This window comes from Chanodichthys erythropterus, chromosome 3, assembly GCF_024489055.1.
Source record: "Chanodichthys erythropterus isolate Z2021 chromosome 3, ASM2448905v1, whole genome shotgun sequence".
Classification (NCBI taxonomy): domain Eukaryota; kingdom Metazoa; phylum Chordata; class Actinopteri; order Cypriniformes; family Xenocyprididae; genus Chanodichthys; species Chanodichthys erythropterus.
Genome location: NC_090223.1, coordinates 58,672,433 through 58,699,571, shown reverse-complemented (window position 1 = coordinate 58,699,571; position 27,139 = coordinate 58,672,433). Strand labels below are relative to the sequence as shown.

Here is a 27,139-nt window from a genome sequence, read left to right as displayed (position 1 = left end):
CATAAATGTTATTCCTTCAAAAACACAAACATGTACATACTTTTACATACATATTTTTCCATTAATATGTTTATGAACAACTGAAAAAAGCACAAATGTCAGGGCATGTCAAAACTTCTCCAGGCCCCAAATCAGCCTCAGACTCCAGAGGGTTAAACAAATGAGATTTATATAAGGAGGAGGAAGCAATGGAGTTTGAAACTCATTGTATGTCTTTTCCATGTACTGAACTCTTGTTATTCAACTACGCCAAGATAAATTCAATTTTTTATTCTAGGGCACCTTTAATAGTAACGTGCCCCAGGTTGCACCATCGCTTATTAAAGAACATCGCTAGGCCTCCACCTTTCTTCTTACCAGTCTCTGTCGTATTTCTGTCCGCCCTCAGTAGTTGAAAGCCATCCAGTGCAACAGCACCATCATCTTGTACAGAAATGTACATAGCATCTTATGAAAGAAGAGCTTTAGGTTTTGAATAATTGTGTGTATATGATATATCCAAAAATAGAATATTATGGCAAATGTGTTTGAAAAGTAAGACAAATGTTTGCTTTTGAGATGTTTGTGGCATTTTGCATTTTGTGTGTGCAATTCTTGGATTTGTGTATAAAGTTTTGAAAAACAGAGACAAAGTTTTGAAAATGTGTGTAAGCAGTAAAAAAAAAAAAACTGTAATCGACATTAATAATCATAATTACATCCTAGGTGAATTTGACAATCTTCTCTCAGAGGAATCAGAGTTATATTATAATATCCTGGCGGTCATGATTCTGAAGCCAAAAAAAGTGGCTTTTTTACATATGGCTCCAGGGGGTTAATAAAGGCCTTCTGAAGTGAAGCGATGGGTTTTTGTAACAAAAAGAAAAGAAAAAAAATCCATATTTATAACTTTATAAACAGGGGTGCACACAACTGATATGCTGGTATGCATGCACAGCCAAAATGAAAAATGCGCGCTGTTAATATGCTCAAAATGCTGTGCAAATCATTGACGGTCATTAGTGCACAGTGGCCATTTTAGATCAACCAAAGTTAATACTGTGAGAGATGTCCAAAAAACATCAAACATTAAGTAGCTTCTTTGGCATTCCACCATCTCAAAAGAAACGTCAGACTGAGTCCCAGCCGAGTTTTCTCTGAGAAGTGGCTCCAAGAAGTGCCATGGCTTGAATCTGGTGAGGAGCGCAGTCAAATGTGGTCTAAGATATGTCGTGCACATCCCCATTAAGCAGCCAAAAGTAGTCCTTTTTATACAGGGACAAAGAATTTTAGTCATCCTTTTTTTGCTAAACACAAAAAGAGCAGGGATCATACAAATGTTGTACAAGCTATCGCTAACAGAAATGCAACTCCAGAAGAAATATCCGCTTGCACGCTTGTTAGATGGCAACACAACATCAGTGAAGAGCAACGGACAGCTCTCTGTAATATTTTTGTACTAGCCTAAACACGCATGACCTATGTCTTCACCTGCTGAAGATGTCTCTTTATTAAAAAGGCTGGGAGTGAATGTCGGAGGGAAATATCATTTACGTGAAGGTGGAACATGAATTATCCAAACCAGTGGTTCCCAACCTTTTTTACTGCACGACCCCCCCCCCCCTTTTTTTACTTCACAAAAACATTTGTATTGTAATGTTATTACTTTTCAACTCCATGCTATTATTTTGTAACGAAATGTAGCGGTTATTAATCAATTTATGGATGAAATATGAATATAATAATTCATAAGGTCATGAATAAATTATGATTCATATATCGACCCAATGGGGAATTAAACATATATTGTGAATCAACTACAACGAATTATAATCAATTACATATATGATTAGTTCTGGTTTAATAATTATTTAGAGAAACTGCTCGTTTGTCCAGCAAACTAAGTCCCTCACAGAATATTATAAACGGAGTTATTCTCTGGCCATGAAAATAACTAAAGCATAAAGCGATCGAAAAAACGTTAAAGTGACTTGGGTTTTCCGCTGAAAGAACAAACAGAACAATCGAGCATGAATAACGTTTTAATATATGCAAACTACGAATACAGAGGTTATACATCTAAATATATATACAAGAAAATACACACCTATGTACAAGAATAGAATTAGAGAAGGAAAGAGAGAGAAGGCAAGTAGCAAACTCACAACCAGTCCTAAGCCAGCACGGAAATCAGTTTCATCATCTAAGATTGAGAAACGGCAGTATACTTGCATTGGTTGCGTGTGTCGAATTTCAGGTTAGCGCTGGTGCAGTTCGTTGGCTTCCTCCGTTCAGCGGGAAGGTTTGAACTGAGGACGAGAGTGAGTTTCGCTGGAAGATGGCGATCCCGAAGCTGAGCGCGGTGGCAGCGCGTGGTCACCGGAGGGGTCCGGGAAAAACGTGCACGAGATGCTCGTGAGACAATCGGGAGAGAGCACCGAAATTGTGCGTCTTTGCTTTTATGACAGATAAGCCGACACACCTCCTTGAGGTGGGGTAGCCAATAACATGGGTGCAAAGTTGGCGGGAAAGCTTTTCCTTTGTTTGGCCTCACGACTTAATCTGCATGATTTATGACTCTCAGATCAGATCTCCAAATGGAGTGCGTTCTTCACAGTATCATTAAACACATAGAAAAATGCATTTATCAGCGGTGTGACATATCTCAGTGAATAGCTCGTGTCCGGAGCTTTACGGAGAGACCAAACTCGATAGGTCAGAAAGGCATAGGAGAGAAGTTATGGTTTACAGACAAAATTGTATCGTTAAAATGCACACTAGCACAAATACACTCATTTAAACACTAGGAAACATGCATAGGCCCTAAAAATATATGAAATATATATTTCAGCATAGTGGTAGTTTACAAATACAGTTGAAAATGTATGATTGTGTGTTTCTGTGTCTGTCTGTGTGTGTGTTTTTGTGTGTCCCTGTGTGTGTGGGGTGTTGGAATGTGGATCTGGTCAGTCTCTGGGGGGGTTTTACAACCCAGTCCAGCATGCTAAAAGCGTTCTGAACATTCCAAAGTTTATTGATTATCCTGATACGTGTGCATACGCTACAATTTCTTTAAAGAAGAAACTCAAGATAGATTTAAACCTTCATAGTTATTTTTTGCAAACATACTCTGCAGACATTCTTTACAACTTAAAAGTACTTACTCTGCTCAGTAATACAGTAACAAGTCAACCTGCCATACCAAACAAGACCACAGGGAGATGCCAAAGGACTGAATTTAAATACTATGCGGATCCATTCAAAATGATTAAATGCGTATAACACCAATGATCCTCTCAAACTTCTCCAAAACACGCCTGTCCGCCAAGCTGTTATGGTACAGAGACACGTAGGCAGAGATAATATCAATCCAGGTAAGTTTATTGATAATAAGCAGAGCACGGGATGATGTTGAGCAGATAATAGGAAGTTGAGAGGTGAAGAGAAACTAATACTGTCCTGAATATGTCTTGTAGATGCAGATGGTGGAAGGAGCTGGCGGAGACACTCACACACACAAGCAGGTTGGTAGACACGAGGAGCAGGAGACAGGGGAGCTGGAGGAGACGTCTGAAGCAGGTAGATATGGCGTTGGGAGTCCTTAAGGTAAGCATACATGAGAGGTATAGCAAACGAGACCGGACGGTGAGTGTGTGTGAGTGAGGAGTCTTTATACTGGTGTTGATTGCAGTGCTGATGAGTGGCAGGTGGCGGTGATCAGTACTCTGGTGATTGAGTGCGTGGGTAAGGGAGTGAGGTGGAACCTGACGTGTCTGTTACAGTACCCCCCCCCACGGCCCGCTTCTGAGGGCCGCGGACCCCGACGTCGTGGTGGTCTTCCTCTCGGGCGTGGGGCAGGTCTGTCTGGGTGATTGGCATGGAAGTTCTGTAACAGGATAGGATCAAGGATATCATTCTTGGGGACCCATGAGTAGGGCTGGGTACCGAACTCGATACTTTTTAGGTACCGATCGAACTGCCTCGATACTACCGAGTATTGAAAAGTGTCTTGTCATTCGGTACCAAATTTCGGTACCTCAGAATGGAGCCGAGTAGAGGGGCGGAGAAATGCTTTCGCTGTCTCGTTGAGGAGCAAGTAACGTTGCGCTACATTATTATTTATATCTAAATATATAAAACTATACGCGCGAGAGAGACCCTATGTGCGAGAGGGCGAGTGAATCAACGGTTTCGTTTTCAGTTTATCTCCGAATGGACGGGTGAGAAACGGCTGTTTATGTGAGCAACCGGTTCACTACAGATAATACTGTTAACAGAAAACAAAGTGTCGCACTGCCTGCAGAAACAGCGGAACGCGCAATGTTTTTTAGACTAGTTATGGACAGGTACAACACACAGCAGCTTTACATCAGCGTTCGTCCCTCAAGTCTATGGAAACACGCGACCGGTTCGTGACAGGCTCGTTCGCCTGCACGAGCACAGGCTCTGCCTCTGGCTCCAGAACGCGAACAATTCTGCTGAAAAAGGGGTATCAGCGTCCTCCTGATACTGCGGATAATCTGCGGGTCGGGCCAAGTAATAAAAAAATAACATTCAAATTAATTGCGGGTGGATGAGAGATGAATCATTAATGTGTTGATTTTAATAAAGACACAGAACTCTTATTTCAACGAACTTGCGTCACTCTTACTTCCGCTTTGATCTTGTTAATAATAATTATTTTTTTGAAGAAGAACAATTGCAGAGTGATTTAAAAAGAGCCTCACATACTGAATTTTTGCATTGAAAACTAAACTTTATTAAAACTATTTGCACTGATTTATTGTGTTGGGTAAATTTAGTTAATTTGTGCTTTTTTTATTCCCCGCAGTGGCTCAGGAGATGAGTCTTTGAGTCTGAAAAAAGTCAACAAAATTAAAATATAAAACCAAATTTTTTTTTTTTTTGAGGTTATGTAATCTTGTTTAAACAGATTTTATAAAATTGGTATCGAAGTGAAGGTATCGGTATCGTCTCGGTATCGAAAATTTTTGAATGATACCCAGCCCTACCCATGAGCGTTCCTCGGGGCCATAGCCTTCCCAGTCGACGAGGTATTCGAGCTGACCACCACGGCGCCGGGAATACAGTGACGGTAGGTGACGGGGTTGATCTGCCGGATGATGGTGAACGGGCCAATGAAGCGGGGACTCAGCTTCTTGCAGGGCAGATGCATCCTGATGTCCCTGGTGGACAGCCAGACCTTCTGCCCCGGTTGGTACACAGGAGCTTCGGAGCGCCGAAGGTCGGCTGTCATTTTGCGTCTGCGCAGGGCTCTCTGCAGTTGGTGATGAGCTGAGTCCCAAACCCTCTCGCTCTCCCGGAACCAGTAGTCGACTGCGGGGACATTGGAAGGTTCCCCATCCCAGGGGAACAGTGGGGGTTGGTAGCCGAGTACGCACTGGAAGGGTGTCAGTCCAGTTGTAGCTTGGCGGAGGGAGTTCTGTGTGTACTCGGCCCAACCCAGGTACTGGTTCCAGGAGTTCTGGTGGCCATGACAGAAGGTACGCAGGAAGCGGCCTATCTCCTGGATCTTGCGTTCCGTCTGCCCATTCGACTGAGGATGGTATCCCGATGATAGGCTGACGGTCACACCCAGGAGTGAGAAGAAGGCCTTCCAGGCGTGGGAGACGAATTGGGGTCCTCTGTCGGAGACTATATCTTCAGGTATTCCATAATGACGAAAGACGTGATTAAACATTAATTCAGTTGCCATAGCGGTAGGTAGACCCTCCAGGGGTATTAGACGGCAGGACTTCGAGAAGCGGTCTACCACCACCAGGATGCATGTGTTACCGTCAGACTCCGGGAGATCTGTGACGAAGTCCACTCCCAGGTGTGACCAGGGTCTCTCAGGAACGGGCAGAGGTAGGAGCTTGCCGGTGGGAAGATGGTGTGGGCTCTTGGAGATGGCGCACTCCCTGCAGCCCTGCACGTACCTTCTGACATCGTTGGCCATGTTGGGCCACCAGAAGCGTTGTTTGAGCAACGAGAGGGTCTCATTGACCCCCGGGTGACCAGTGCCAAGTGATGAGTGGGTATTGTGCAGGAGTGGAGTGCGACGTGCCCGTGTGACGTATTGCAAGCCTTGGGGGCAACCCGGCGGAGTGCGTGTGGAGGCATTGGAGGAGGGAATGGTTTCTTCGGACCATTGGATGGGGTTCACGAAGATGGACTCCGGCAAGATTGTTTCAGGATCTTCAGGCTTTTCATCAGGAGAATGGAAGCGAGACAGGGCGTCGGCTTTGGTATTTTTTGACCCAGGACGGTAGGAGATAGAGAAATTAAACCTTGAGAAAAACATGGCCCAGCGAGCTTGGCGCGGGTTGAGTCTCTTGGCAGCCTTCAGGTATTCAAGGATCTTATGATCAGTGAGAACTTGGAAAGGATGATTAGCCCCCTCCAACCAATGCCTCCACTCCTCGAGGGCAAGCTTGACGGCCAGGAGTTCGCGGTCACCGATGTCGTAGTTGACCTCCGCCGGGTTGAGCTTGCGGGAGAAGAAGGCGCATGGATGGAGCCTACTTGGTGTCCCCTGCTGCTGCGAGAGGACCGCTCCCACTCCGGTGGTGGAGGCGTCCACTTCCACAACGAATGGGAGCTCTGGATTGGGGTGGACGAGGAGGGGAGCGGTGGTGAAGGCTCTCTTCACGGTCTCGAAGGCGTTGGTGGCTTGCTGGGACCAGGACAGAGACTTGGGCTGATTACGGAGAAGGTTGGTTAGTGGACTGACAATGGTGCTGTAGTTCTTGATAAACCGGCGGTAGAAGTTGGAGAAACCTAGGAAGCGTTGGAGTTCTTTGATTGAAGATGGAGTGGGCCAGGGCTGAATGGCGGAGACCTTCCCCTCGTCCATCCGGATGACACTGTGATCTATTACGTACCCCAGGAACTGGACAGAGGGCTAGTGAAAGGAGCACTTTTCAGCTTTGAGGAAGAGGTGGAATTGCCGTAGTCGTTGGAGGACCTCCGCAACGTGGTGGCGATGTTCGGCCAAGCTCTGGGAGTAGATGAGGATGTCATCGATGTATACCAGAACGAACTTGTGTAGAAACTCCCGGAGCACCTCGTGTATAAAGTCCTGGAATACGGAGGGGGCGTTGACCAGGCCATACGGCATGACGAGATACTCGTAGTGTCCGGTGGGCGTGACAAAGGCGGTCTTCCACTCGTCCCCCTCGCGTATCCAAATGAGGTTGTACGCGCTGCGGAGGTCCAACTTCGTGAATACAGTGGCACTACGGAGATGTTCCAGGGCCGCTGGGACGAGGGGAAGCGGGTAGCGGAATTTAACTGTTATTTTGTTGAGGGCACGGTAATCAATGCAGGGCCTCAAGCCTCCGTCCTTCTTAGCCACAAAAAAGAAGCTTGAAGCAGCAGGGGAAGTAGACGGGCGGATTTAACCTTGGTTGAGGGCCTCTTTGATGTATTCCTCCATGGCCTTCTCCTCCGGTATTGACAGAGGGTAGATGCGTCCCCTGGGCACTGGTTCACCCGGTAGCAGATCGATGGCACAGTCCCATGGCCGGTGTGGAGGAAGCTTGGAGGCGCGTTGCGGGCAGAAAACGTCACTGAAGGGGGCGTAGTCCGGGGGAACATCCACGGAGCGTTTCTCGACGGGACTTTCAATAGAGGTAGCGTTCATGGAGAGAGATTCGGAGAGTGGAGACCTTGGAACAGGAAGCGTTGGGAAGCAGTCTGGAAAGCAGTGGTCGCCCCACTTCAGGACTTCGTCCAGCGGTGGATTCCTCCAGAACCAGCAGTTGAATTTTCTCTGAATGTAGAACACCCACGCAGAGTTGAAGTGGTCCCACACAATGACGGATGTGCTTACGGCTCAGGGGTTTGCCCGTGATGGAGTGGATTTGATAGTTAACCGGAGACGGGGAGATCTTGAGCTTGAGTTGTCGACAGAGGGCGCCTGAGATGAAATTTCCTGCAGACCCTGAGTCGAGGAGCGCCACCACTGGAACAGAGGTATTTGCAGCAGTAAGGATTACAATAGTTGTGAGTGGTTTCATTTTATGAATGGAAGGGAAAAATCACACTCACCACGGGCCGAGGAGGACGGGTTGGGCATGTGGAGAGAACATGCCCCGGAGATCCACAATATAAACATAAGTTAAGAGTTAATCTTCTTTGTCTTTCATTTGAGGTGAGACGTGAGTGGTCAACTTGCATGGGCTCGGTGGCTGGTTCTGGGGAGCTGACGGGTTCTGACCGGCGGAGGAGGTTGATGGTGGATGACTGGCCCTGGTGCTCGAGGAGACACGACTGCATACGAGAACCCACGCGGATGGCGAGTTGGATGAAGCGTTCAAGTCCCATTGAGTCCTCGTATGCAGCGAGATGCAGCCGCACGTTGGGTTCCAGTCCTTGACGGAAAGATGTGATGAGGGCTTGTTCATTTCATCCGCTGGTAGCGGCTAGCGTTCGGAACTGCAAGGCATAATCATTTACAGAGAGATTCCTTTGCTTTAGATTATAGTTTCTCACCAGTAGAAGAATCCTTCAGAGGTTTCCCGAAGACCTCGCGGAAGTGAGAGACGAACGCCGAATATGACTGGACGACAGGTTCTTTCTGGGTCCATAGAGAATCTGCCCATTGCAGGGCCTTATCTTGGAGTTGCGAAATGATGAAGGCTATTTTTGAGGTGTCGGTTGTGTAGAGCTGCATCTCCAGGACCAGTTCGCATTGAAGAAGGAATCCGCTGCATTCCTCCGCCGATCCAGAGTAGGGCGCCGGTTTGGCCATGGGACCGGCGGTGAATGCAGGTGAAGGAGCGGTGAAGGAGGGTGCGGGAGCAGCAGCGGTGAATGATGATGATGGTGATGATGATGATGGCTGTGGTGTGAGTGCTCGGCGTAATGCGACCACGAGCTCTTGGAACGGGTCGTTGGTGCTCATGCTGTGAAGTTGGTAAGGTCCGGTCTTCTGTTATGGTACAGAGACACGGAGGCAGAGATAATATCAATCCAGGTAAGTTTATTGATAATAAGCAGAGCACGGGATGATGTTGAGCAGATAATAGGAAGTTGAGAGGTGAAGAGAAACTAATACTGTCCTGAATATGTCTTGTAGATGCAGATGGTGGAAGGAGCTGGCGGAGACACTCACACACACGAGGAGCAGGAGACAGGGGAGCTGGAGGAGACGTCTGAAGCAGGTAGATATGGCGTTGGGAGTCCTTAAGGTAAGCATACATGAGAGGTATAGCAAACGAGACCGGACGGTGAGTGTGTGTGAGTGAGGAGTCTTTATACTGGTGTTGATTGTAGTGCTGATGAGTGGCAGGTGGCAGTGATCAGTACTCTGGTGATTGAGTGCGTGGGTAAGGGAGTGAGGTGGAACCTGACGTGTCTGTTACACAAGCATCCATTATAAAACACTTAAAGTACATTAATTTTGACAACTACGCGAATATATTGAACTGTGTTCATGCAGAAATACAATGTTATAGCGATCAGTGAGTCGAGAGCACACGTGTGTGGTTTGTTTGCGCATAATAACGGACTCACGCACACCTAATGTATGACAGCTGTATGTCACTGTAATCATCTTTACCTTCATTACAATCATCATCCATCAAAACCTTTTTAGCGAAACTGGTTTTCTTTTTCCAACTAAGAGAGTTAGCATTTTGAGCCACCATTCAGTCTGTATTTCAAAGCAACACGATGAGAAACAACCTGGGCTGATCCAAACAATCACAGAATACATACGAGAGGTTGTGCCTTGTTTTACATTTATTTTTTAATTAATTTAATTTACTTTTTTTAATGTAACATATTAATAATTAAATTAATTAATTATTTTAATATATTTAAAAAAAGTTTAAGTTATCTCACGGCCCACCTGGAGGATCACTGTGGACCCCTAGTGGGCCATGGCCCATAGGTTGAAAACCACTAATCCAAACCATTGCACAGACTGTCAGTTCAGAACTGAGAGAAAAGTTAAAATCAGCTGAATTTTGAGGTCTACTTTTTGGAAATTGTCTACATTGTTTCTGTGTCCAGCAACGGAGAGTTTACCTCTGATTTCCTTGGATTAATTGAACTTGGTGCAAAACGAAAGGTGCGGGACATAACGGATGGTCTGGTTAATCTATTCCAGGATTTAGGCTTGGATGAATGGGGACAAAGTTGGTCGCTGTTTGCACAGATGGGGCTGCGGTCAATGTCGGCATGTACAACGGCATTTTTCCAAATCTACAGCAAATTGTTGCAATCGAGGATTCTCTTGTGCATATTCTGTGCACTGCACACACACTTGAGACCTGTGTGAAATCAGCCGATCGCTGGGTTTCATATTGTGAGACGTTTAATCGCTCCATTGTCAAGCTGTTGCAGTTTTATTTATTTACAGTTGGAGCAAAAAAATTTGAAGTGTTAAAGACACTTTGTCAAGAGAATGGCATTTCCTATTCTAAACTAGGAAAGTTTCATAATATCAGATGGTCTGCATTGAGTTACGAGACCCTGTTGAAGATATGGAGACAGTTGACTGCTATTCAGATACAGTTGTCTAATACAGATGACAGGGACTTAAAGCAGATCTACACAGAACGTTGTCAGTGCTTTCTGGCTAACATGCTTGACATTGGCAACATTCTACAGCTGACTTCCCAAAGGATTCAGCAGGGAAAACTGACCATAGGGGAATGTAAAGATGAACTCATGCTACCCTCTGGACAGTTCACTATTTGCTTGATGGAGAAGGCAAACACACATTTCACAGTGCTGATGCTGACAGAGACAAAGCTGAATTACTCAGAGGTTTAACTGAAGAGTTTGAAAGCAGATATGAACCTCTGAAGTCATGTGATCACACTGTTTGATTTTTGATGCATCAACCTGGCCTCAAGAAATGCAAGACCTCCAGCGTTTTGGAAACACAGTAATCAGCACAATTCTCCAGAAGTATGAAGCCATCTTGCCTCTTGACAGAGAATCCACTATCTGCTTATTAAGTATTGATGTAAAGAATGCCGTTTCCGGGTCCAAGCCTTGACTCATTTCACTTGACAATGCCATCGACGGCCATTTATGAGCGCTATTTATTCATATTAAACATTAATCATTTTAAAAAGTTAAACATTTTAAATACTTACAGTGTACACAACAGTTTCCGTGATCACAGCATCACAGACATTAATATTTTAATGATTTTGGTATGGAGATAAAGGTTATGATTATAATTTTTTTATAGTATTACACCACATCGTGTGTGTATATTAGCACCATTTGTTGTTTTCTTGTGGTATGAGATAGAGCGTTAGGACCCGGAAGTGCTGCTGCGTGACGTCAGACTTAACAACCAAATAAGGGAATGGATGCTGTAACACAGTTCGTAAATGTGGGAAGAAGGAGGCGGGAACCGGCGAACATTCAACGTAACTTTAATCTCAAAATAAACAAACAAAATGAAAGTAATGCCGGCAGACCCTCGCGGACGTCTGCCGGCCACACAAACATAATAAAACATAAAATAAAGTCCAGGCCTGGTCCTCTCTCGTCCTCCACGGTCGTCGCTCCTCCTTTTATGCTCCCGGAGCTCCTCCGTGAGAGACTCAAGGCCGGTGCGCCTCCCAGGTGATGCTTGTTATCACTTGCGTCACCGGCCTCGCGCCGTTCCCTCACGGCTCTCGCCCGCCCTGGTCGCCACAGATGCATTTAAAGCAAGCAGGAAAGTGGTTGGCAGGATCCTCTGTACAGAGGTGGGTAGAGTATCCAAAAACTCAAGTAAAAGTACAAGTACTTATAGAAATAATTACTCAAAGTAAAAGTGAAAGTAATAATCTTAATAATTATTTGAGTAAGAGTAAAAAAGTATCCAATGAAAAACTACTCAAGTAGCTCGTTACTAGTTACTTGGTAACTATATATACAGTCATGCTCAAAATTATTATTCATACCCTTGGTAAGTATGACCAAAGAAGGCTGTGAAAATAAATCTGCATCGTTAATACTTTTGATCTTTTATTTAAAAAATCTACAAAAATCCAACCTTTCATTGGAGAAAAATAATTTTAAATGGGGGGAAAATCTCATTATGAGAGAAATGTTTTTCTCTAATACACACTGCTCACAATTAATCATACCTTTTTATTCAATACTTTTTGCAACCTCCTTTTCCCAAAATAACAGCTCTGAGCCATCTCCTATAATACCTGATGAGTTTGGAGAACACCTGACAAGAGATCAGAGACTATTCCTTCATGCAGAATCTCTCCAGATCCTTCAGATTCCAGCTCCATGTTGGTGCTTCTTCTCTTTAGTTCACTCCACTCATTTTCTATAGGTTCAGGTCAGGGGACTGGGACAGCCATGGCAGAAGCTTCATTTTGTACTCAGTGACACATTTTTGAGTTGGTTATATGTTTGTTTTGGATCATTGTCCTGATGGAAGATCCAACCACATGATGATGTTGTGTCGCTGCGCACAGGGTGAGTACCAATTCCAATATCTAAGTACTCTCATGAGAACCAGGCTTAAAACGTTGTGTGCATCCCTGTTTATAAACTATAATAACCAGCTTCTGGCAAACATCCATACAAAGATCCATCCATACGACTAAGTCAACTTCCGACATGACGAATGACATATTGACCAACGTGCCAATGTACTTCAAACAAATGTGCCAATTGAATGCTATGGAAACATACAGTGCTTAATTTATTACACTACCTGTCATAATAAAGAGAGAACACCAATGTTTTAGGATTCTATCAAAAACTTGTTTAAAGATAAAAATGGTGTTGTCATTTATTAGGAAAATAACAAACTGAAACAACTAAATAGTTTCTACATAATATTCACACATAATATCCAAAAAAACCCAACAACTTAATAACAGTCTCTGTTCTTATTGACTGTGTCACGATCACGTCTGTTCCTGTCACATCCCGGACTACATTTCCCATGATCCTCCATTGCTCATCACCTGCACTCACTTCACAATCACTCCACACTAATCACCACACCCAGCTGCCACTCATTACCAGGACTATAAAGGACTGTCACACACACCACCTCACCACGAAGTCTTGATTTCCCAGTGTGTCATTTCTGAGTGTTTCTTTGTTTCCTGTCTGCCCGTGTTTGATCTTGCCTGTTCCTGTTTATTGACCCGTTGCTGCCGGTCCTGACTCTTGCCTTGTATACTGTTCTGTGAATGTTATCCGCCTGCCTCGATCTACTGCCTGTACTCTGACTACGACTCTGCCTGTTCCTTGCTGTTCCTGTTTGCCCCTGATCGACCCAGCCTGTACAACTATGCTCACTTTGAATAAAAGCTTGCAGATGGATCTTACCATGAGTCTCCATTCGTTACAGACTGTAATTGAGCATCTGAAAAAATACAATTATGAAGGGTTTTACTTTTTCCTGCCTTTCTTGTAAAACAGTAAAATCAAAAACGCATGGATAACAACAATAAATATATTGTAGCTTTATAAATACTGCTGTAACTAAAGAGCTTACACATACTGGTAGATTTACCATTACAGAAATATGAAAAATGATTTTAGCATCTATACTGATAGTTTAGGCTGCCCTGACCTGTGGCACAAACCATACAATGGGTATCAGATGTCTAATAACTTTAGCACTGTATATAATGAATATAGTTTAAATCTCTATATTAAAAATTAAGATAATAAAGAAAAACACAAACTCAGTGTAACAGGCAAGATAAATGTTCAGCAGGAACACAAACATTCACTCTAGACACAATTACCTCTAACTGTCATTTCTTTATCCCGTAAATAGGCTGGTAGCACTTTATTTTACAGTATGTGTACTTTCCTGGTACGTATATAGTAATTATACTGTACATACAGGTAAAAGAGTGGTAACACAAGGTACTTACCTGACATGTATGTACATGGAAACTAATAAGAAACACTGCTGTCCTTTCCAATGGTACAAACATAGTAACTACTTTGTACCTATAGACAAGTGTTGGGTAATAACAGGCACTTACTTATAGTGAAGGAATATACAGCACTTCAAAGTGTTAATACTTATCAAGTAGTCCTTTTAAGCAAGGTTTTTGACACATGACAAATGAGTATACCAAGTACAGTTGTAGTGTTACTGATCTGTATGTATGTCATCAGAATACCCCTATTGTACCAATCGGTTAAGTGAATCATTGTCCAGTAGATTTATTCCAGGCAAGTTGAACCTCAATTGTATATCATCCAGTACTCAAGAAGTATCTTGTACCATGCTTATACCCCCCCCCCCCCCTTACGCATTAACTAACTAGTAAATTCACTAGTACGTTCATACTAAGTTCATGGAAATAGGACTGTAAAATAGAGTGAACCCTTGTACATAAACATTACATAGGAATTACCAGCTCTTTAACCTTTGTAATAAGAAGCTTAAGCATATTAACTAGTAAGAACTGTAAAATAAGATGCACTGTTGTGGAGAGCAATTTAGCATTAACAGTTCATAAAACACTACATAAAGTACATACATAGTGCAGTGTTTTTTAAAGGCCATCAATGAGAAAACAACACTATTTGGTAAGCCTCTGTTTCGTACTATTGCTGCACACACTGTAAGTAAGTGTCCGTTATTTGTGTCCACACTTGTCCGTGAGTACAACATAGTTACCATGTATATACCACTAGCAAGTACAGTAATATGTCTTACTAGTTAACATAAATAAGTGCCTGTTATTACCTACAATTGTCTGCAAGTACCACATAGTTACTGCGCATATACAATTAGTACAGTAATGTGTCTGTTAGTTACCATATACAGACACTCTAAGTAAGTGCCTGTTATTACCAGGCTTATTATTATATTACATATTAATGTTAATTTCAGTAAGTTGTGGAAATGCACTACAACATAGTAGAAGTCATTAATGCTTAACATACTTGAGTTTGGTCAGTCTGTAGTTTGGATGGTTGAGTGTATCAGTGAGTAACTTCACTCCTGAGTCTCCTGGGTGATTGCAGCTCAGATCCAGCTCTCTCAGGTGTGAGGGGCTCAAACTCAGAGCTGAAGACACATAACCACAGCCTTCTTCTGTCACCATACAGCCAGACAACCTACAAACACACAACAACAATCCAGATCACATTAGTTTAACAGCCAGATGTCACTAGCACAGTCATTTGGGTGGTAGCTGTTATTTTCTGAAGATTCAGTCACAAAAGTAACAAAAGTGAATTCAATAGAAACATTTATACTCCAGTAAAGTAGAAATATACTTAAGAACAGGAATAAAGTATTTCTACATTGTCACTGGACACCATTGGTCATTTTTAATTGATCTCACTGTCATTTCATAAAAAATAATTTCGTGTTCAATTAGCATTATCTGGAAGCAAGAAATATTCCCCCAAAACATTGGACATTATATCTTGCATTTAAATGGAAATAAGGCATTTGGTCTCAACCAGACAACATTACTGCACCTTACACTACAAAGTAGTGAAAGAAAGAATATAAAAATAACATTTAAAAATAACATTTCTAACTCTCACACACACTTTAAAACATAACAGAATCTCCACTTTCAGTTCAAGAAGCTGTCAATCAAAAACTCACTGTCAATCAAAAACTTGCTGTCAACCCTGCCCACATGAAGGATTTGTACCAGTATGGCACAGTGAATTATTTTTTCCAATTTCAAAGAGTTTTTTCATTAACATTTAATTCATATTTTTATTCGTTTATTGAAAAGTTATGTTCAAAATATTTGGCACAAATCTAATTCCATATTAGTCAAGTAACTGAGTGCAGCTGAGAAGCAGTGACTTTACCAGCAGTGTAGGTATTAGTGATGGGAAGTTCGGATCATTTTACTGACTCGGACTTTTGAGTCTCGTTCAACAAAATGGACAAATCTTTTTTCGAGTCATTTCGTTCATTTTAGCAAAATGTAATTAAAATGTTACGTGTTACTTCCCCAACAGGGAACTGCAAACGTTAATTATGCAAACGTTGATCCCACTACAAACAATACAAAACTACAATGCTATAAGTGTTACAACAGAGACACGGAGACTGAAGTAGAAGCAATCCAGTTAAGTATTTATTCACAAGTTGCTGAGCACAGAGTGATAACAAGCAGATATAGCGTGATGAGAGATGAATGGAATATAATACTGTCCTTTTAATCTTGCAGATGCTGAATGAGAGATGCAATGGAGGGAGACGATGGAGACACTCACACACACAGGTAGGTTTGCACAAGGGGAGACCAGGAGACGAAGGAGATGAAGGAGATCGCTGGAGCAGGTAGGTAAGTCGTTTGGGAGTCCTTAAGGTAAGCATACATATGTCGTAGTGCGAACGAGACCGGACAGTCAGTGTGTGTGAGTGTGGTGGCTTTATGGTGCTGGTGATTGCAGAGTTAATGATGTGCAGGTGGCGGTGATTAGAAGGCTGGTGATTGAGTGCGTGGGTACTGCAGTGAGGTGGAACCTGACTTGTCTGTGACAGTACCCCCCCTCCCACGGCCCGCTCCTGAGGGCCGCGGACCTCGACGCCGTGGTGGTCGTCCTCTAGGTCGTGGGGCAGGTCTGTCCGGGTGATTGGCGTGGAAGTTCTGTAATAGGATAGGATCAAGGATATCATTCTTGGGCACCCATGAGCGTTCCTCGGGGCCATAACCTTCCCAGTCAACGAGGTATTCGAGCTGACCACCACGGCGCCGGGAATCCAGGATCTCATGAACCACATAAGCTGTGCCGTCCTCCAGGATGAGTGGAAGGGGGGACTCGGCGGCTGCCACGTCAGGTTCTGTGGAGGGAACAACAGAAGGGTGGTGAGGTTTTAGCAGAGAAACGTGGAAAGTAGGATGAATTCTACTATACTGTGCAGGGAGTTGGAGACGGTAAGTGACGGGGTTGATCTGCCGAAGGATGGTGAACAGGCCAATGAAGCGGGGACTCAGCTTCTTGCAGGGCAGATGCATCCTGATGTCCCTGGTGGACAGCGAGACCTTCTGCCCCGGTTGATAGACTGGAGCGTCGGAGCACCGAAGGTCGGCTGTCCTCTTGCGTCTGCGCAGGGCTCTCTGCAGTTGGTGGTGAGCTGAGTCCCATACCCTCTCGCTCTCCCGGAACCAGTAGTCGACTGCAGGGACGTTGGAGGGTTCCCCATCCCAGGGGAACAGCGGGGGTTGGTAGCCGAGTACGCACTGGAAGGGTGTTAGTCCAGTTGTGGCTTGACGGAGGGAGTTCTGTGCGTACTCGGCCCAACCCAGGTACTGGTTCCAGGAGTTCTGGTGGCCGTGACAGAAGGTACGCAGGAAGCGGCCAATCTCCTGGATCTTCCTTTCCGTCTGCCCGTTCGACTGAGGATGGTATCCAGATGACAGGCTGACGGTCACACCCAGGAGGGAGAAGAAGGCCTTCCAGACGTGGGAAATGAATTGGGGTCCTCTGTCGGAGACGATCTCTTCAGGTATTCCATAATAGCGAAAAACATGGTTGAATAGCATCTCTGCCGTGGCCATAGCGGTAGGTAGACCCTCCAGGGGTATCAAACGGCAGGACTTAGAGAAGCGGTCTACCACCACCAGGATGCACGTGTGACCGTCAGACTCAGGGAGATCGGTGACGAAGTCCACTCCCAGGTGTGACCAGGGTCGCTCAGGAACGGGCAGAGGAAGTTGCTTGCCGGTGGGAAGATGGCATGGACTTTTGGAGATGGCGCACTCCCTGCAGCCCTGCACGTACCTTCTGACGTCAGATGCCATCCCTGGCCACCAGAAGCGTTCTTTCAGCAATGAGAGGGTTTCATTGACCCCCGGGTGACTAGTGCCTAGTGACGTGTGAGCAGAGTGGATGGTTTGAGTGCGTCGTGTCCAGGTGATGTAGAGCAAGCTGGGTGGACAGTCCGGCGGAGGGTTTGTGGAGGCATTGGAGGAGGGAATGGTCTCCTCTGACCAAGTGATGGGGCTTACAATGAGTGAGCTCGGGATGATAGGCTCGGGTTCTTCTATCTTTTCTTCTGGAGCATGGAGACGGGAGAGGGCGTCGTTTGAGCAACGAGAGGGTCTCATTGACCCCCGGGTGACCAGTGCCAAGTGATGAGTGGGTATTGTGCAGGAGTGGAGTGCGACGTGCCCGTGTGACGTATTGCAAGCCTTGGGGGCAACCCGGCGGAGTGCGTGTGGAGGCATTGGTGGAGGGAATGGTTTCTTCAGACCACTGGTTAGGGTTCACGAAGATAGACTCCGGCAGGATCTTTTCAGGCTCTTCGGGCTTTTCCTCAGGGGAATGGATACGAGACAGAGTGTCAGCCTTAGTGTTCTTAGAACCAGGGCGGTAAGAGATGGAGAAATTGAATCTCGAGAAAAACATGGCCCAGCGAGCTTGGCGAGGGTTGAGTCTTTTGGCAGCCTTCAGATATTCAAGGTTTTTATGGTCAGTGAGAACTTGAAATGGATGAGTAGCCCCCTCCAACCAATGCCTCCACTCCTCGAGGGCAAGCTTGACGGCCAGGAGTTCGCGGTCACCGATGTCATAATTGACCTCCGCCGGGTTGAGCTTGCGGGAAAAGAAGGCGCATGGATGGAGTCTACTTGGCGTCCCCTGCTGCTGTGAAAGGACCGCTCCCACTCCAGTGGTGGAGGCGTCCACTTCCACGATGAATGGTAGATCCGGGTTAGGGTGGACGAGGAGGGGAGCGGTGGTGAAGGCTCTTTTCAGGGTCTCGAAGGCGTTGGTGGCAAGTTGGGACCAGGACAGAGACTTGGGCTGGTTATGGAATAAGTTGGTGAGTGGACTGACGATGGTACTGTAATTCTTGATAAATCTGCGGTAGAAGTTGGAGAAACCTAGGAATCGTTGGAGCTCTTTGATAGTTGATGGAGTGGGCCAGGACTGGATAGCGGTGACCTTCCCCCTGTCCATCCGGATGCCACTGTGATCAATGATGTATCCCAGAAACTGGACGGAGGGTTGGTGAAAGGAGCACTTTTCAACTTTTAGGAAGAGGTGAAACTGCCGTAAGCGTTGAAGGACCTCCGCAACGTGGTGGCGATGTTCGTCCAAGCTCCGGGAGTAGATGAGGATGTCATCAATATATACCAGAACGAACTTGTGGAGAAACTCCCGGAGCACCTCGTGAATGAAATCCTGGAATACGGAGGGGGCGTTGACCAGGCCATACGGCATGACGAGATATTCGTAGTGTCCGGTGGGTGTGACAAAGGCGGTCTTCCACTCGTCCCCCTCACGTATCCGGATGAGGTTGTACGCGCTGCGAAGGTCCAACTTAGTGAACACAGTGGCACCGCGGAGATGTTCCAGGGCCGCTGGGACGAGGGGAAGTGGGTAGCGGAATTTGACGGTGATCTTGTTGAGGGCACGGTAGTCGATGCAGGGCCTCAAGCCTCCGTCCTTCTTTGCCACGAAAAAGAAGCTTGAAGCAGCAGGGGAAGTAGACGGGCGGATGTATCCCTGTTCGAGTGCCTCTTTGATGTATTCCTCCATGGCCTTCTCCTCCGGTAGTGATAGGGGGTAGATGCGTCCCCTAGGCACTGGTTCACCCGGTAGCAGATCGATGGCACAGTCCCATGGCCGGTGTGGAGGAAGTTTGGAGGCGCGCTGCGGGCAGAAAACGTCACTGAAGGGGGCGTAGTCCAGGGGAACATCCATGGAGCGTTTCTCGACAGGGCTTTCGATAGAGGTGGCGTTCATAGAGAGAGACTTGGAGAGTGGAGACTTTGGAACAGGAAGCGCTGGGAAACAGTCGTGAAAGCAGTGATCGCCCCACTTAAGGATTTCGCCCGTGCGCCAAGAGATGGTGGGATTGTGTTGTTCTAGCCACGGGCGCCCTAGAACCACGTCAGCGGTGGATTCCTCCAGAACCAGCAGTGAGTGGTTTCATTTTTTGGATAGAGGGAAAAATTGCACTCACCACGGGCCGAAGAGGACGGGTTGGGCATGTGGAGTTGACATGCCCCGGTGATCCACAATATAAGCATAAGTTCAGGGTCAGCCTTCTTTGTCTTTCATTTGTGGTGAGACGAGAATGATCAATCTGCATGGGTTCGGTGGCTGGTTCTGGAGGGCTGACGGGTTCGGACCGACGGAGGAGGTTGGTGATGGTTGACTGGCCCTGGTGCTCTAGGAGACACGACTGCATACGGGACCCCACGCGAATGGCGAGTTGGATAAAGCGTTCAAGTCCAATGGAGACCTCGTATGCAGCGAGATGCAGCTGCATATTGGGTTCCAACCCCTGCGGAATGATGTGATGAGAGCTTGTTCATTCCATCCGCTGGTGGCGGCTAGCGTTCGGAACTGCAAGGCATATTCGTTAACAGAGAGATTACGTTGTTTTAGATTGTAGAGTTTCTCACCAGTCGATGAATCCGTCAGAGGTTTCCCGAAGACCTCCCGGAAGTGAGAGACGAACGCCGAGTAAGATCTGACCACAGGGCCTTTTTGAGTCCACAGAGAGTCTGCCCATTGCAGGGCCTTACCTTGCAATTGCGAGATGATGAACGCTATTTTAGCCGTGTCGGTGGTGTAGAAGTGCGGCTGCATCTCCAGGACCAGTTCGCATTGGAGAAGGAATCCGCTGCATTCCTCCGCCGATCCAGAGTAGGGCGCCGGTTTGGCCATGGGACTGGCGGTGAATGCTGGTGAGGAAGCAGTGCAGGTTAGTGCTGGAGTAGAAGCGTCGCTGGAGGAAGATGACGATAGTTGTGGTGTGAGTGCTTGGCGCAGCGTGTCCACGAGCTCTTGAAACGGGTCGTTGGTGCTCATGCTGTGAAGTTGTTAGGGTCCGGTCTTCTGTTACAACAGAGACACGGAGACTGAAGTAGAAGCAATCCAGTTAAGTATTTATTCACAAGTTGCTGAGCACAGAGTGATAACAAGCAGATATAGCGTGATGAGAGATGAATGGAATATAATACTGTCCTTTTAAACTTGCAGATGCTGAATGAGAGATGCAATGGAGGGAGACGATGGAGACACTCACACACACAGGTAGGTTTGCACAAGGGGAGACCAGGAGACGAAGGAGATGAAGGAGATCGCTGGAGCAGGTAGGTAAGTCGTTTGGGAGTCCTTAAGGTAAGCATACATATGTCGTAGTGCGAACGAGACCGGACAGTGAGTGTGTGTGAGTGAGGTGGCTTTATGGTGCTGGTGATTGCAGAGTTAATGATGTGCAGGTGGCAGTGATTAGAAGGCTGGTGATTGAGTGCGTGGGTACTGCAGTGAGGTGGAACCTGACTTGTCTGTGACAATAAGATTCAGAAATCATTAATTCATTACCTGGGTCTTCAGTTTATGACAAGCTGATTAAGCTCACCTCACCTCTTGTCTGACAAGTCTTCGGGTTTAAGTCATTCCTTAATGACGTGACAGGCAGTCCCATGCTAAACCAACACATTCTGAGCCGGTAAGAGAATTGATTAGTTCATCTCATGAGTCTTTCGGGTTTTTGAGTCGTTCCTTAAACACGTGACAGACCCATACACTAAGCCAATGCATTCTGAGCCGGAAAGAGAATTGATTAGTTCTTTTTATGAGTCTTTCGGGTTTTGAGTCGTTCCTTAATCACGTGAAAGACCCATACGCTATTTCTGACATTTCTGTCACTGTTTTTGTTACTGTTTCTTGAGGATCTGTGGTGTGTTATTATAAATAAATAAAGCCCTGTTATAAATAAAGTATTGATTCATTTATCTTTTTGACTGTCTATCTGTAAATAAACACTAGGCTATATAATAATATAATAATCCAAGCCTACAATACAAAGTATTTATAGCCTAGTTTGTTCATTTTTACTCCAATTTTGAGTTTGCTGTTATAATAATTGCTTTTCCTAGTCAGACTTGACATATTAGTCTAATATATGTATAAGAAGATTGCTCAAAAAGGACATAATGACATAAATTAAAAGCAAATAACATTTTGAATTTGAATTATTAATGTTAGTTTAAGACATCAAGGTTATGATAACTTCAGCTTTAACTGTTGTAACACAAACTCAAACAAAACTGGAGAGTTAACGTTATTTACTAATAAATATAATGTGCTTGGGTCACACAGCATAGCGTATGGGTCTGTCACGTGATTAAGGAAGGACTCAAAAACCCGAAAGACTCATGAAATGAACTAATGAATTGAATCATCAGTTGAACTACTACTAGCAGTACAGAACCTGTAGAATATTGCACATGCGCGACTGAACGAATCACCCCCCGAGACGACTCGTTCTTCCCGAGTCACATTAAAGATTCGTTCAAAATGAACGATTCGTTCAAGAACGACACATCACTAGTAAGTATGCAGAACCTGAACACAGAGCAGAGTATTTGCAGAAAAGGAAACAGGACTGTGCCAGAGATATTGAGACAAAAAAAGAAAACGAAAATGAAAGACAGAAGAGAGCTCAATGCAAGGCACAGAGAGACTGTCATATGACCGACAGAGAGGGAACTGTCATCTTTCAATATCAGTTTCTTTCCAAACTTTCCATTACACCATGCTACATTTAATTCATAGAATGATTTGCTTTGCATGTGCTTTTAACATTAAGGATACAAAAGACCAAGCCAGAGCACAACAAATTGAGCACATATTTCTGTTGCTCTTGATTGTTGTTTGTCTTTTGTTGTAAACTGTGTCCCTTCCTTTTTTTTTATTCTGCAGCATAGGGCTGTCATGATAACCGCAATATCTTAATACAGCCCTACTGACAAGACAACCACAGAGGAATGCAAGAAACATAGCAACCATAATTTCTGAACGTCTGGATGTGCACAGCTGAATCAACAGACTAGGTAAGCAAGCAAGGACAATAGCAAAAAATGGCAGATGGAGCAATAATAACTGACATGATTCATGATAACATGATATTTTTATTGATATTTGTAAATCATCTTTCTAAATGTTTCGTTAGCATGTTGCTAATGTACTGTTTAATGTGGTTAACACTCTGAGGTCTGAAAACGCGCCGGCGCGTTTTGCAGGTTTTTTTTCACATTGCAGCAAAACAGACTTAAAATACTCCGTCATTTTTTGTCATAGAGACATAAGTAATATATCAATTGAAACTATAGAATGTCTTCTTTTATTTGTATACACTCAGAGTAAAAACAAAATGTTGTGCTTTTTGTAAAATAAAGAAAACTAACATGATGCTTGATTTCTCCTCTCCCTCTGAACGAAGTCCAATCTGATAGTTCTCAGAAAATTAACTGTAACTTAGTGAATACTAATCACAGAAAAATTACACTTATGTCTAAAAAAACGTTAAGATGTCAGGTTTTAAATCATGTAAGTCAAATCGAAAACAAACCTTCTGTGTTTATGTAATCTGTATGAAAAGAGAGCCATGTCAGAAGTCCGTGATTCAGCTCATTATCCGCTAATGCGGCCACACCCACGGAGCCAGCGTTATTCAGACGCAAAGAGGCAATACATGCATTCATCGTCTCAATCGTGTATTTATTGTCTTGAAAAGTGTTTATCTGGATGTAAAAGTCATGGTTAGCGAGCTCTAGAAGACATGCCGTTAGTTCCTGTTTTCTTTTCTTCTATAGATTAAGTTTAGATGAGTTTTTGTTTCTTTAGCGCCCTCCGGCTGCAGTATGAATTGGAAACTCCATTCATGGAATAGCCTCTTCTTCTTTTAGATGAATTTGTGGACTAAAAATGCACAGAGAGCACCCTCCGACTTCAAGGATGAATTGAAAACACCAGCGCTCATAGTAATGACAGTGAATATTAAATAAAAATAACTCCTCTGTATAGAAAATTGAATGTGCATGCTTTTAAACTAAAAGCCTATATTCAGACTCTTTGCATCACAGAAATACATTATATTTTAAAGTATAATATAAAACCATTACTTTATATTGTAATAATATTTTTCTGTATGTTTCATATATCATGATGAGATTGAGACATCACAGAAGGTTTTTTTTTCACAGCCTACCTGACTGAAATGCCTCATTAATATGCAAGTCATTTCAGCTCATTACTATCCAATTCTTTTGTCTTCTCAGGTGAGAATGGCCCATTTTCAGTGGTGATTCACGCCTCCTCGCATACTGTGTCTCTTGGCAAAAAGTGTCTTACAAAAACTAAATCAATATATTGTTTTATATGAAGGAATAGGCAGCATAATTTTTACATAATTTTGAAGCAAAAACTCTAGTCTACAACTTTTGTCATTAATATGTTTATGAACAACTGATGTCAGGGCATGTCAAAACATGCCAAATCAGCCTCAGACTCCAGAGGGTTAAAGTTACCATCGTTTCTTACTGTATTCACGGAGAAAAGAGCCGTCGCTATTTTCATTTTTAAACACTTGCAGTCTGTATAATGCATAAACACAACTTCATTCTTTATAAATCTCTCCAACAGTGTAGCATTAGCCCTTAGCCACAGAGCATAGCCTCAAACTCATTCAGAATCAATGTAAACATCAAAATAAACACTGTACTTATGCATGCTGCATGACAAACACTTTGTAAAGATCCATTTTGAGGGTTATATTAGCTTTGATTAGATTTGAACTTTTTTTTTATGTTGTTTAAGGCAAGCGCGAGCTCTTGGGGCATGGAGCGTGAGATTTAAAGGGCCACACACCCTGAATCGGCTCATTTCTAATTATGCCCCAAAATAGGCAGTTAAAAAACTGAATTAAAAAAATCTATGGGGTATTTTGAGCTGAAACTTCACAGACACATTTAGGGGACACCTTAGACTTATATTACATCTTTTTAAAAAAAGTTCTAGGGAACCTTTAAATAGGTTTGTAATGATAAAATAATATGTACCATGGTGATTTGTACAGAGGTTCTGTAGCACTTAACAAACCTAAATACACAGTGAGAGTCCGAACGCCGGCTCAGAATTTGCTGACATGTTCACATGAGCACCATGACGCGTGTGACGCAGGAGCCAGCCAATACAGAGTCAGTGTTCTGGTGTGTGGTAATTTCGTTGCTTTCAATGGAAGATAAAAAAGACTCTTGGATTTCATGAAAAAATATCTTAATTTGTGTTCTGAAGATAAACAAAGTTCTGTCATGACAACTCTCAGAGTGTTTGCATGGTAATGGATATGACATTGTAGATATATTTGGTCTTGGCGGAACAGATCTGCTGCTGCTTTATTGCTGTTGCTGCTTCTGTTGATTATTGCTGCTGCTGCTGCAGAGCAAGTACGGGACTTGCTACTGCCAATACGTACACGACACGCTGCTGTGAGTAAGACATGCTGCTGCTGCTGTACAATAGCGTACATGAATAACCGTAGCAGATCTATACAGGTGGAACTGGGGAAGGTGGAAGGTTTTTGAAGCATACTGCGCTGCTAAGCAATGCCAACTCATGTATTTAAAAATTAAGCACACAAGCTCACTGGCTACTAATACAGCAGGAACCAATCATCTGTGACCTATAGATAATGATGGGATAATTAGCAGGTTGTGTTATAGGACCTATTAGCCTGCCCATTAGAGATTCATGCCAGAACTTTGTATTTCTGTCATGACAACTCTCGGAGTGTTTGCATGGTAATGGATATGACAATGTAGATATATTTGGTCTTGGTGGAATAAATCTGCTATGCTGCTGCTGCTTTATTGCTGCTGCTGTTGATTATTGCTGCTGCTGCTGCAGAGCAAGTACAGGACTTTCTAATGCCAATACATACATGACACACTGCTGTGAGCAAGTAAGACATGCTGCTGCTGTACAATAGCGTACATGAATAACCCCCCCAACAGAGCAGGTGACATGAAATTGGATTGGACAATACAAGCCTGGTGTATTATATGTCAGAGATTCCCCATCAATGCAGAAGGCAAGATGATGATTCACCCTCACCCCCCAGCAGATCTACCGCCAAAACATATGTACTTCTGCTGCTCCGAAGAGCTATAGAAACCGTGTGTATGCCATCTATGTGTGCCTGGACCATTTTTGCCAAAACTAAGTAAAAGATAGAATTAGAACACGCATTATGTGTGGCTTTAAGAAATGGTAAAAGTTGCAGGCTAATAGAGATAAGAAACCCTCCACGACCACCTGAGCAAATAATAGTATAATGATGTAGCATCGTTTGATAATGTCATTGTCAAACCCGGTATACTCCTAAAGAAAGCTCATTCCGATGAATGGAAATTAATGGGCATGACTACAGCCCGAAACACGTAGGTACATGAAAAATTAGCCTTGAAGAGTTCTTGAGGTTGAGCAATACTGTGAAACATTTAGATTTATATGTCATAATATGATTGAGATTTCAATAGAAACTGAATATTTTGAATTAATATTCTATCTGTCTGAGTTGCATGCTAATGCATTACTATTATATCTTTGTCCCATATGCAATGGTTATGTCAGTCAATGCAATTGACAGAGCATCCCATGACATCACTTCGCAGCGTGCGACCGACTCACAGATAAAACACAAATGAAATGTATGGCCGCAAGAGTGTGTAGAACATTCACTTATCTCAGTAGCGAACTCATAGTTCCGCTACGTCAATGGCTGACCACCCACTGCAAGTGTCTCCTATTTACGCTCCTGTTAATGAATACCTCTGCATTTTAAGCAGAGAGAGAGATTTCTGATGGACATGCAGCCACCGCTCAGATTAACAAAGCATGTCCATCATTCAGCCATACTGCCTGCCGCTGCAACACACCGCATATAGAAAACACCTAATGTTTTATAAAATTATACTATACAGATTATGACACAAATACATATTAAGCATCAACTAAGGCGCACTTGCTTCATTTGAAGAATACATGGAACTGCCTTGGCACACTCTAAGGTAAGCAGAAATTATAAATATCATTCTACGTGAAATCCATTAAATAAATGACTTATTGACCTTGCAAAATCGCTGTTCGTCCTGTAGTATGAAAAAGTATATCATCTGTGACCTATAGATAATTATGCGATAATTAGCAGGTTGTGTTAAAGGACCTATTAGCCTGCCCATTAGAGTTTCATGCCAGAACTTTGCATGTATTGCGGGTTTGAGATGACATAAGGGTGAGTAATTAATGACAGAAATTTCATTTTGGGGTGAACTAACCAGTCGGAGATCACTAAAATGAACATTAAGTGAAGGTAATAAACGTAATTTCGGAAGGAGTACGCCCATTTAATCATCCAATTAATACC

General features: G+C 43.9%; 1 protein-coding gene across 4 annotated transcripts in view; it reads right to left on the bottom strand.

The window, feature by feature from the left end:
* The window catches only part of LOC137006100 (NACHT, LRR and PYD domains-containing protein 12-like), a 114,556-nt gene that overhangs the window by 20,298 nt on the left and 67,119 nt on the right, over positions 1-27,139 (bottom strand). For 3 of the 4 annotated variants that reach the window (XM_067366548.1, XM_067366557.1, XM_067366566.1), the window contains exon 10: positions 14,881-15,054. In XM_067366548.1, the coding sequence (XP_067222649.1) occupies positions 14,881-15,054 (174 nt within the window). Of the gene's footprint in view, positions 1-11,569; positions 11,690-14,880; positions 15,055-27,139 lie in introns of those variants that run through there. The other variant, XM_067366574.1, reaches the window with a different exon arrangement.